The following is a 12,251-nucleotide window of genomic DNA, read 5'->3' as shown; positions in this document are numbered from 1 at the left end:
TCTGTGTGTGTGATAAGAGCTTACATACATGCATGTGAACACATGAACATGAATACACACACATACACACACACCACAATATGAGCTTACACACAGAGCTTTACCAAAGTCCTTTTAAGCAAGTTCCTCCACTCGGCGGCCATATACCAACGCTTTATGGGCACTCATCGGGCACAGTCTTTGGGTCGAACTGCGCGTGCGCAAGGCTTCACGACACCAATCTTGCTCCAGCGGCGAGATCACAACACATGATTGGCACGATGTCTTCACAACACACCATATGATTGGCTCAATGTATTCACATGTCGACGTTTTGCCGAGGAAGGGGTGGGATATGTGTAGACAATGGCCATATTGGCGTGACAAACTAGCCCCATGCATTTATATGGAGTATTTTTTGAGTGCTGTGTCTCCTCATTAGAAAGTCTCTGGCTTTACAGACACATCTCATTGCACATGCTCAATAAACACACGCACACACACCGAGGTGCTAGTGTACACCCACATTCTCACACACAAATAAAGCAGGCACACACACACACACACTGGAGCACGTTCGTGCAGAGGGAAAGGGCTGATAATGCAGCATTCTGTAGCCAGGGTGATGAATGGAGGCTTGGGGAGCTCTTCTGATCAAATGAGATTCACTTTTAATTAGATTCTTTATTGGGCCGTCGCCAGTAATGGCTCTCATTTGAACAGTGCTGATCAGGGCTGCTGGCCATCAGCAGAATGTGTGTGTGTGTGTGTCTCTGCATATATGCATGTGTGTGTGTGTGTCTGCATATATACCTGTGTGTGTATTGTGAAATTCCTAAATGTCAGCTTTCTAAGTGACGCCCACAACTGCCACGGTTCCCATGACGACTGGTAGGGCCTGTGTCCGCTGCTGTATGGTGTCCCCAGTGGGACAAACAGAGGTGACCTCTGTGAAGAAGGAGGCTTTGAGTGACTAAGAAGCACACAAGTGCAGAGTGGAGATGACAATGGCTGACATTTTGTCTAAGTGATGGATAAACTGCCATTAATATTGCATGAGAAAAGGTGTATGGGAGGGGTAGAGGGTGTGCCAAATACTAACTGAGACTGTATCAGTGTGTGTGTGTGTGTGTAAAGGGTGTTGTAGTTTGTTGAATAAGGAGTATACCGTAATACCTTTGGAATCAATCAACTCCTAAAAACATGACAATATGACAGCAAAAGTCTCTCCTTCACTTCAACAGTCATGATTGATTGTGCTGTGAATCTTACTAGGGCAGCTTGTTAAGAGGGCTGTCATACATGATCTTTACAGTTTATCATCGCCCCCCCCAAAAAATTAAAAAAATGGAAATATGTTTGTGTATGCATCAATGTGCATGAAATGTATGTGTGCAAGCATAGTTTTTTCTGCTCTCCTCATCTCTTGAGAGAGAGAGAGAGCGTTTGCTCTGCTCTCTACTTTGTGTGTGTGCGCGCGTGTGTGTGTGCGTTTGCTCTGCTCTCTGCTTTGTGTGTGTGTGTGTGTGTGTGTGTGTGTGTGTGTGTGTTTGCTTGCTCTGCTTTGTTTACTCTCTTTCCCTTGTCTGTGTTTACTGTCTCCATCCCTGCGGGGTTGTCATTCAGTGAAGGAAGCCATACACCAAATCCTCCTCAACCCCGGAGAGCACCAACAACCATGGCTTCACACACACACACACACACACACACACCATTCACATAACCTGTGAGGGAATGCATCAAATCTGCACAACCTTGACTACTCACACTCTCTCTCTTTTCCCCCTCGCTGTTTCTCTCTCTCTCTCTCTCTCTCTCTCTCTCTCTCTCTCAATCACACACACAATCACTCACAGCATCCACAGAAATTTGGCTTCTCACCTGTCGATTGGCTTCATCAGAATTCTGACAAGAGAATAAACTACACTCTCTCTTTCTCTCTCTCACCCTCTCTCAAATTCAAATTCATAAGGTGCTTTATTGGCATGGTATTGCCAAAGCAATTGTTGCATAAATGTATCAGGACATAAGCAATTACACATAAATATAAGTGATATATCCCTCTCAAAGGGTGTGTATATAAACCTTCACAGCATGACTCACCTGTCGATTGGCTTCATGAGAATTTTGATGAGAAAAATAAACTACACTCTTTCTCTCTCTCTCTCTCTGTCTCACACACACACTGACATACAATGACTCATTGCATTCACACAACCTGTGAAGGAATGCATCAAATCGGCACAACATAACCTAGACTACTCTTACTCTCTCTCTCTCTCTCTCTGTCTCTCTCTCTCTCACACACACACACATACACATAAGCACTCACAGCATCCACAGAAATTTGGCTTCTCACCTGTCAACTGGCTTAATCAGATTTCGGACACAACCCGGACTACTCGGTTTCATTAGAAAATAATACAATATCCTCTCTCTCTCTCTCTCTCTCTCTCTCACACACACACAGGGAAAACATGTATCGTAACACCCCCAATTATCACCAAATTCTAAAACAACGATGTTTTTTAACACTTCAAAATAACATTTGATAAATTAACCTTCCATTTTTTAGTAGCCATAGGTGTGTAGATTTGAACAAAATCTGGTTTGGTTCTTAACGGGAGCATTTACTGCCTGAAATATCCGATTTTGTTTACCACGCTCGGAGTTATAGTGCTGGACTGATGGGTCGCCTATTTACGCCGTTTCAACGGCACATGAACGGTTAGACCGAGAATTCTCGTCATGAAATTAAAATTCCACTGGAGCTCCAAGCGGTTGTGTACACGCAGCCTTACAACACTGTTTACAGCTCTTCGAATCACGGTAAAATGTCATTTTTGGTACATAGCTAATTTAGATACACCTATGGTGTGGGTGGTTGCGTTTCTTTAGGAGTCCACCGTCTTGGTTTGTATAGAAATGGATATTAAGTGACACATACACGCAAGACGGCGGAAATACGGGACGGTAAAGACGGTAATAGGGGGAGTTCCGATACCCTCTACTTTTCTCTCTAGTGGGGTGAATTTAGGGTGAACTTTCCCTCTCTCTCCGCATTGTCAGGATGGACAACTGTTTGAACAGAGGCTGATGAAATGCTGTTTGATTTTTGTTTTGCTGTTACAGTTGTGTTTGGCACTTCAGGGCTACCGTATGTTTGAACAGAGGCTGATGAAATGCTGTTTGAGGTGGGCATCTCAGAGGGCCCCTGTAAGCAGAGCTTCGGTCTTCCCTCAGACACAGGGATGGAGTGGAGACGCATGTGAACACCGTTTACGCACCTCCTGAAATTTGGAAATAACATTTACGTTGTAAACCTTACGCACCTTTAAATTGCGTTTATCTACCTTTAAATAGCATGCCGTTCATAAACAGTTCTAAATTAAGCTTATGTCATTTTACAGTTTCATATTGTAAGTTTCATATTGTAAGTTTCATATTGTAAGTTTCATATTGTAAGTTTCATATTGTAAGTTTCATATTGTAAGTTTCATATTGTTGAACGTGGCCTGCGCAACCCAGTTTATCCATATTGCGCTGCATTATGGTGTCAGTGACCAGTCTTCTTGAAGCAGTAAGCAGCTTCAAAGATTAGTCACACCGCATCTCATGTAAATGGATTTGGATAATAAAATGGATTTTTTAAATCCCACCACTACCACCATCATCATGACGCTCCCCCTAAGCCCCCCCCCCCCATGCTGTCAAAAAGGGCACACAGGGGTAAATTCACACACACACACACACACACACACACATACCAGGTTACTGCTACCTGCCTCCTCCGACTGCCCTGAACACAGTCAACACACACACACTCACTATGCCATCACAAAGCTCTCTCCATGGTTCAGGATGCCTCTGTGAGAACTATATCCGGATTAGTGCACCTCAGTGGGACATTGTGTGTGTGTGTGTGTGTGTGTGTGTGTGTGTGTGTGTGTGTGTGTGTGTGTGTGTTTGCATCTGTGCATGTGTGTACCTGTGTATTTGTGTATGAGTCAATATGTGCTGATACATCTTTGTTTGTGTGTGTGTGTCTGTGTGTGTGTTTCTGAGAGAGACCGAGACACACTGCCAGGCCAGGTGCCAGTCTCTCAGGAGGGAATATGCCAGCTTCCTGGACCGTCGCCACACCTGCCAACCCGTGCCAACTTCACATCTGCCCATGCCAGCTGCACCAGCTGCCCTTCCCCGTGAAGCCGACCTGGCGAACGAGCCCCACACACTCACACTCACTCACACACATACACACTCACACACATATACACACACACAAAAGGGGGAGTGAGGAACTGCTTCCCTCATGTGAACTCTCTAAGGCGTCAGTTTCCAAACTGATCCCATATCAGGAGTTTACCAACCGATCCCGTATCAGGAAATTACAAACTGATCCCAAACTAATTTTCCAACTGATCTCATCAGGCGTGTAGAAGTTTCAGAACTGATCCCATATCAGAGGTGCATTGAGATTCCTTGAAGAGAGGCAAATGTTGGTGGCGAACATGTTTCCACTGAATTTCTGAGTGTTTTGTGTAGACATTCATACATGTACTGTATTTATAAATAACGTGTTAACGCATAAGACGTTAACATAACATTTTCATATGTTTTGGCTCTAAAGGCCGTCCATAGTGCTGTGCTGTGTTATTTAGTCACATGCTGTGCTGATCTCAAAAGTCCATGGTTATGTTCTGTCATCTCCTAATAGCCATTTTCTGGTGTCACACTCAAATTCAACCTGCTGACCTGTGTGGAATAATATTATGAAACTTTAAGAATACACAGAGAGAGAGAGAGAGAGTGAGAGAGACAGACAGACAGACAGAAAGACTGACACGCACATTCTAACATACACACACACACGCACACACATACACACAGACACACACACACACACACACACACACATAAAGACACTCAGTCTTTTGCGTGAGTGGCATTGTGGGGATGGTGATAGTCGTGTTTGAAGCAGCTTCTGAGAGTTTGGGCTCGTTCACGGTGCTGATAAGGACTGCCACAGTCATCAAAGTGCCAAGGATCCTGTAGTCATGGTAACACGCCAATCCTTGCAATCCAGGCATGAATAATTGAGTGTGAGTTTCCCAGTGTCAGGATCAGGGGGTTTAATCCGGAATGCCGGCGTTCCGATCCGGAGAGGTCCTGTGGGGGTCTCTCACTGAGCTCCCAGCATGCACCTCTCTCTGGCTGGGCATATTAGCATCGCTAAATATTAATGTAGGAGAAATCCCCATTGCTCTTTCTCTCTCTCTGTCTCTCTGTAGCACAGATGTGTGTGTGTATGTACTGTATATGCACACATGTCTTCACTTCACATTTCCTGTCTTTTGTCCTCTCTCTCTCTCTCTTCCCTCTTTCTTTCTCGCATTCTCTCTCCTCTGCGTTATCTAACTCTTTCACTCACCTTTACCTTCCACCTGTCCTATCTCTGTCATCTTTGGATGTGCACCCTGTCAGTCAACGCCATTACCATGGTGACTGAAAACTCACCTTCCACAGAAACATCTTGACAATAGAATTCCCTTCTCATCACTACGCAGCAGGGGCCTATGCTTCGAACACAAAACAACAAGTTAATGCAAAAAACACCCACCCACACATCAAAAGAAGGTGAGAGAGAGAGAGAAAAAGAGAGAGAGAGGAGAGTAGGAGCTGTTGATGAGGCTGATGTCTGGAACAGCAAGAGGTGATGATGGGTGCCTCAGATTTCAGACGCGTGGCAGGGGCAGGCGGGAGGAAAGGAAACAATGGCTGCTAATGTAATGAGGTGTAATGACACGTCTCTACGCCTTCCGGAACAGAGCAGCCACTCTGGACCCACAATACAACTTCCAAAGCACAATGTGTGTGTGTGTGTGTGTGTGTGTGAGTGTGATATGTTGTTACGGTGACTGCTGCGGCAACACTGTCATTTAAGTCAATCCAAAGAATGGACATTCAGGAAGAAAGAAAGAAACAGTTCCAACTGTTCCAACAGCGACAGTTCTGATGGTCCTGGCCAGAGGCTCTACACACAGTGAATGAATGATCTCTTCCTTTTTTCTCTCTCTCTCTCTTTCTTTCTCTCTCTCTCTCTATTTATCTCTCCCAGGATCTTTTTTCTGTTTTACTTTAATTAATATTTAAATAATGTTTTTTAAAATGTAAAAATCTCTCTACCTGTCTATATACTGTATGTCTGTCTCTCAGTATCTGTCTGTAGCTCTAAAGTTCAAAAAGGCCTTTGAATGGTTACATTACAATATTGGCATAGCGTATTAAGTTTAATAACTTAACTTAAGCGAATTAAGTTTATGTACAATGTAGTAATAAAAGTAAGTAATAAAACAATAGTAATAAGTAATACAATAATAGGGTCATTCTGTGTCAAATCAGACAAAATCCAGGAAAATGGTTGCTGCACCATCTCAGATTTTGCTCAAGGTTTGTCTACCTAATATTTACGTCCCAAAACTAAGACCTGTAAAATATTTTTTGTAAAATTCCAATGTTTTCATATATTTTTCACCCTTGATTTTATATCCTTTTTACACTCTCAGAAATGCCTTATCTTGGAGGCCTTATCATGTTTGGGCATTAATATTTGATTATTCCCAGCCTGCTCAAACATTGTAGGGTGGAAAACAGACATGTTCTCAGTATGATTGGTCATTTAAAAGTTTGTACTGCATGATCATTAGTTTTATAAGGCCAGATATGGAACAAAATGTAAAACTAGTGACACTGAGTGTCTTCTAAACTAATTGTTTGTATCCACATGACACCAATCATTATTTTGTCTGCAAATACAATACTTCATGTTGAGCCAATATTTGAGGTCTCTGTAACAAATGCACATGAAGATATTACGGATAAAACAAGTGGAAATCAACATGGAAATATTTCAGTTTATATTCATTTTGTGTATAAAGTGCCAATAATGTACCATGTTTCATTCATACATAAATACACTTATTCGGTTACATTGTACAACATTCTTGTTTTCATTCTTGTCCCTGAGGCAAAATAATGATTTATTTGACTTTATTTATTTATCATACAACATGGTGACTTTGTAAACTAAATGCCCATACATACACTGAGCTATTTTCACAGATTTTCAAGTGTCTGCTAGCTACCCCACATACCATTTTCAGCCTATGACAATGACCGAAAAACACAACCTCCCTTCGTTTAATCCTTAAAATCCCCAAGCCCATTATATGTGGAGAGCTCAAATATTGGTACAATATTAATAAAATATAGTATAAAAAGAAAAAAACAATGATTGATACCAAATGCATAAGAAACAAGTTTATCCCACCCTTAATGTAACTCTTTTTGCACTTTTTTCCAGGGTCTTGTAGAAAATAAATGAGAATGCCATACAAACTTTTTATGGTTCAGTCATACTGTGAATGTGTTTGTCTTCCACCCGACAAAGTTTGGGCTTCCCATGAATAATACTTTTTATGATATTAATGCCCAAACATTGCTTCCCAAATAATGTGATTTTCAGGATGTAAAACTAATGTAATGTCAAGGGCTGAAAATAACATGAAGACATAGGATTTGAACAGAACTGATTTGAATAAATATGGCCATGGTTTTGGGACCTATTTTTGATATAGACAAGGATTGAGCAAAATCTGAAACGGTGCTGCAACAACCTTATTTGAATTGACACAAAATTACCCAATAAGCAACAATATGTATAACTAACACTAACAGCATAATCAACAGCAGGAAGTGTCCCTCAGGTCGGGAGGTCATAACAGGTCAAGAGGTCATACCAGGTGGAGGAGGCTTTCCTCCCGCTCTGCTAAGATATGGAGCAGTCCCTCAATCACAGTCACAAACTCAGGAGGAATTTCAATAATTTTTGGAAAATATTTGTATGTACTGTTTGTATGAATATTTTGTGCAGGGCTCTCAAGTTTTGAAGTTTGCAACGAGTGAGACTTTGTTTCTCAGGGGGGAGGGGGCGTGGCATTGGCACAGTGCCACACCCCCTCCCCCCTGATCGACGTACATGAAAGTCCTACGTCTGCTTGAACCACTCGTGGCGCCACGCCTCCTCAGCCCGATCAACATAGACCCACCCTCCCCATGTCCCATAGACCCAGCAGCAAGAATTATATGGGTGCTATTGTTTTGGGATGTTTCCCTCAAGCATCATACATTGGTAGGAAATGGAGAAAAAAAATACATGTTTTTTAATTAAGTTTAATTTGAATGCCTGAATGTAAGGATTCAGGAAACACAATACCAGCTTTTTTGGCGAGCAGATAGGCGTAAATCACTGATCTGTTGATCTTTAACAGATAGAAAGAAGGCTAGCTTTTGGCCACGTTATATTCAAATTTGACTATACAATACTCAGTGCTATACAGTGTATTATACAGTCTCTGCTCTGTTTCTATGGAAGTTCCAAAAATCAACGTTGTTCTATTAAGTGTCGTTAAACAATTAAATAGCATTCAACAGGTTGAAGCGGAGCTTTGATACCAACGTTATCGATTAGTTTCAGTTTCTCTCGCGCAGACGCCTGCATTGAATGAACGCTCATAGCCTACCACCACTTTATTGTATGGCTCCATGTTTAATGACATCGACAGCAGAAACGTTTGTTTTCTTTTTTTGTCGGTCCGCGGTATCTTGATCAACTGCGCAGCAAATTATCAGCACCGGGCCTAATTTCACTCCACGACTCCGCGGACCAGCAGTCTCCACGTTGCGGACCCACATCAAAACAAAACTATTTCCTGATTGGTTGAGAAATCCTATTTTCTGATTGGCCGATAGGTTAGTAACTGAACAGCAGCTCTCTGAACTGAATGAGCGCACAGACAGCAACGTTGTGTGAGACGTTTGTAAAATATATGTAAAATATAGCCCTTAGAAATTTCTGTGCGGGCAAGTTAATAATTTGAGAATAATTTGAGAGTGAGAAATGCCATGTGTGGCGTGTGAGCGTGTGAAGTCATTGAAATGCGTGTGTCTCTTGAGAGGTCTGATTTTGTGCATTCTGCTGGAAAATGTGTCTCTGTGTCCACTTCTTCCTGTTTCCAGTGCCAGAACAGGATGTCCTCTGTGGGAAATCAGGTTTGTTTGTACAGTACTTGACCATTCCTATGGGCACACTGTGCTAGCTGAGTCTTTAGTGTGGTTTCCTGAAAGACTCTGTCTGTCTCTCTCTCTGCCTTTCCCCCTGTATATCCCCGATATAATCAAGCTTTGATTAGAGGTGTATTCCTTTCCCATAATTCCCTGGTAAATGTCAGGCATGCAGCGGGGGGTGGGGGTGGCTGACGAGCCTCTACGGGTCCTTGTGGGCATGAAAGGCCAAGGGCATGTTACCCAAGCAGTACAGGCACTCACTGGGCAGCCACGTGAGCTTTAGGACCCCAGGACAAGACGAGACAGAAGAGTTAGGCCCAATCTCATTGTCCACATTCACAGACTCACAAGTGAATACAGGCTTTCTCACAGACTTTCAAAGCCCTTTCTGTCAGTTGGAATTTCTGCAGACTTTGCCTAAAGGGAATGATCAACAATTCATAGTGTTGTGAAGTGAAACGCGGATTTACCCATAGGAGAAGCCGGGGAGTTTTTTTTAAAAAAAAGAATAAAAGAAACACTCAGAAAACAACTGTAAACATGTTTTAGGTGTCATCAATTTAGAGTGATGTGTCACTGTTGTGCTGTCCCATTGCTGTTACAGTTTTTCTCAGTCGCTTTGGTGCATTTCTCGAATCATAATGTACATTTGCACATTTACATGTGAACAGTTAGTGCATTTCTCAAAACAATTAGTGCAAACTGCACCGCTTAGTGGATAACCTGCAATCTTGCTCAAAATGCTTAGTTTATGCCTCAAAAGCAAATATGTATGCTAATGAAATGGTCAGTGCAATCAAAATGCCATTTTTTATATCTTAAGATAGTCAAACTGTTTTGTCTTGTTGTAGAAATTGCAGTTTACTCTGTAAGTATTTTCTAATGAACAATGCACAAGGCAGCACTATTTTGCATTTCAAATCATTATTGTGTGTGTGGGGGGGGGGGGGTTGATTGCCAGACAGTGGATATGTATCACAGTTTTTTCTTTCTGTTGACAGACATTGTGACAAGAAAACAAAGGCTTTGTGCAAATGACCAATATACAGTAAAACACCCTTTGTTCAGAGCTGTGCACCACTGTACATCTTTCTATACATCCTAATGTTCCTGTCTGTTAGGTTACATATATTTATATATGCTAGACAGACTATGACAACAAGTTATGACAACTCGTTCAACACATTTGCATGTAATGACACAAGCAATAATGCCAATTTGTTTTATGGGGTAGGACTATTCAGCAGGAAACCAGTATAGTCCATTTTGACCAACATGACATTAGCAATTCAAATTTCAACAGCAGACATTTGTACAAAATCAGTTGCATGGATGTACGAAAGCACTGAGGGTTTAGGGGGCTGAGACCTTAGGGGAGATAATGAGACTGAAGTACAGTAGGAGTGCCAGATCTGACTGTGGTGTTCATCTCATATTGCAGCAGACATGGGCAATCTGGCTGTCTCATATTTTTATTGCAGTGACAACAATCATATAAAGGTCAATTATCAAATTTTTTACTGCTTTAGATAAGAATTCAGAATGGTCTTGTGCCAAACAAGGGAAAGACTGGCATACACTGATTCACAGACAGAGAGTGTGTGTGTGTGTGTGTGTGTGTGTGTGTGTGTGTGAAGATTTCGCTTGTCTCTTACACCATACATTCACACACACATATCTATGGACACACATGTATGTACAGTACATTCCCTCCTGACATTGCTTACATCTCTCTTTCACCATTTACCCATGACTCTTTCAAAGGCACTTAAACCTATATGTTTCTCTTTCAAATGCACACACATACGCACACACACATACGCACACACACACACGCATGCACGCACACGCACACACACACACACACACGCACGCACGCACACACACACACACACACACACACAAAAGGTGACATTTCTGTGTGTTGAAAGGAAGTCATTTGGCTCCTACTCAGGCAGAAAGGCCATACAATAGGGGCGTAATACAAAGGAGCTCAAGCTGAACATAAGGTTTCTGATGGAGAGGGTTAGAAAGTGTGTGTGTGTGTGTGTGTGTGTGTGAGAGAGAGAGAGAGAGAGAGAGAGAGAGAAAGAAAGAACAAAACCAAGACCTAAAGTAGTGTCCAATTACTTTCCAATCAGAATTCAATCACAGTATTGATGCAGTGTTGATATTAGTCTTGTGTCCTCATAGCCAATAGGGAATAGGCCCACCTCAAAGGTCAGCATTGCAGATTGTGGAATAAAGTGATGACAGCATCATCAACTCTTCATTTGTTTATACTTCACAAAACACGAGTTGTTAATTTATTGCGTGTGTCATGATTTACTTGCATTATGTTTTTTCTCGGGTGCTAACACATTCATCGGCACCAAAACACCTTAATAAATGCTGCCATCTTGTGGTCAAAAAGCTAAAACCCCCAATCTTGAATGAGCATGCAAGATGCAACCACTCAAGCAAAGTAAAGAAATAAAATTGATAAATAAATAAACACATTGTTGTTCAGCTGTCCAATTATAGATGACAACCGATATCAATACATATGTATACATAATGTGTATGTATTGTATCTTCTGCTTTGCGTAAAATCTTAACTGCATGATTTTGAGATTAAAACTACATTTCCCCACAGTCACAAAGTGACGTAATGACATCACAGCAACGTGCACATGCATACTTGGGAGGGTCAGCGCGCTGCCAGAAGGGAAGTGAGCCTGGACGTAAACAATAAACGAAGTCAAAGGTAAAAGATTTTCCAGAAATATTGTATGACACATTTGAAGAACTCCCGGTGCCCGAGGACGAGGAATTGGATATTTAGGCAACTATGGAGGCGGTTCCTCGTATGCCGATGATCAGTCTCGATCTAAAGAAAGCCGGAGACTTTAACATCAGCCATTCTGTACGAGAGGTGAGATTCAAAGACGCCCAGCCCAGCCCAGCCCAGCGGCTTTTAAAAGTCTTAGCAAGTAACGTTAATCCATTGGGGTTTGTTTATCGCCAGCTTGATCACGTATACACGTGCAGAGTTGGTCAGATAGGAACTACAGATTGACGTTAGACCATCTTTTAAATACTGCCAGGTAGTTTTAAGACTTCGCAACTTTAAATGGACACTAACGTTAGACAGCTAAATAGCCAGT

General features: G+C 42.0%; 1 protein-coding gene across 1 annotated transcript in view; it reads left to right on the top strand.

The window, feature by feature from the left end:
• Positions 1–11,775: 11,775 nt before the first annotated feature.
• ptpn23b (protein tyrosine phosphatase, non-receptor type 23, b) overlaps positions 11,776–12,251 on the top strand; it is a 16,566-nt gene continuing 16,090 nt past the window's right edge. Inside the window, 1 exon segment of the mRNA XM_042076892.1 lies at positions 11,776–12,019. Coding sequence (XP_041932826.1) covers positions 11,936–12,019 — 84 coding nt within the window. The 5' untranslated portion in view covers positions 11,776–11,935.

The sequence above is a fragment of the Alosa sapidissima genome, chromosome 21 (genome assembly GCF_018492685.1).
Source record: "Alosa sapidissima isolate fAloSap1 chromosome 21, fAloSap1.pri, whole genome shotgun sequence".
NCBI classification, from domain to species: Eukaryota; Metazoa; Chordata; class Actinopteri; order Clupeiformes; family Clupeidae; genus Alosa; species Alosa sapidissima.
This window is presented reverse-complemented; position numbering and strand designations above follow the sequence as displayed.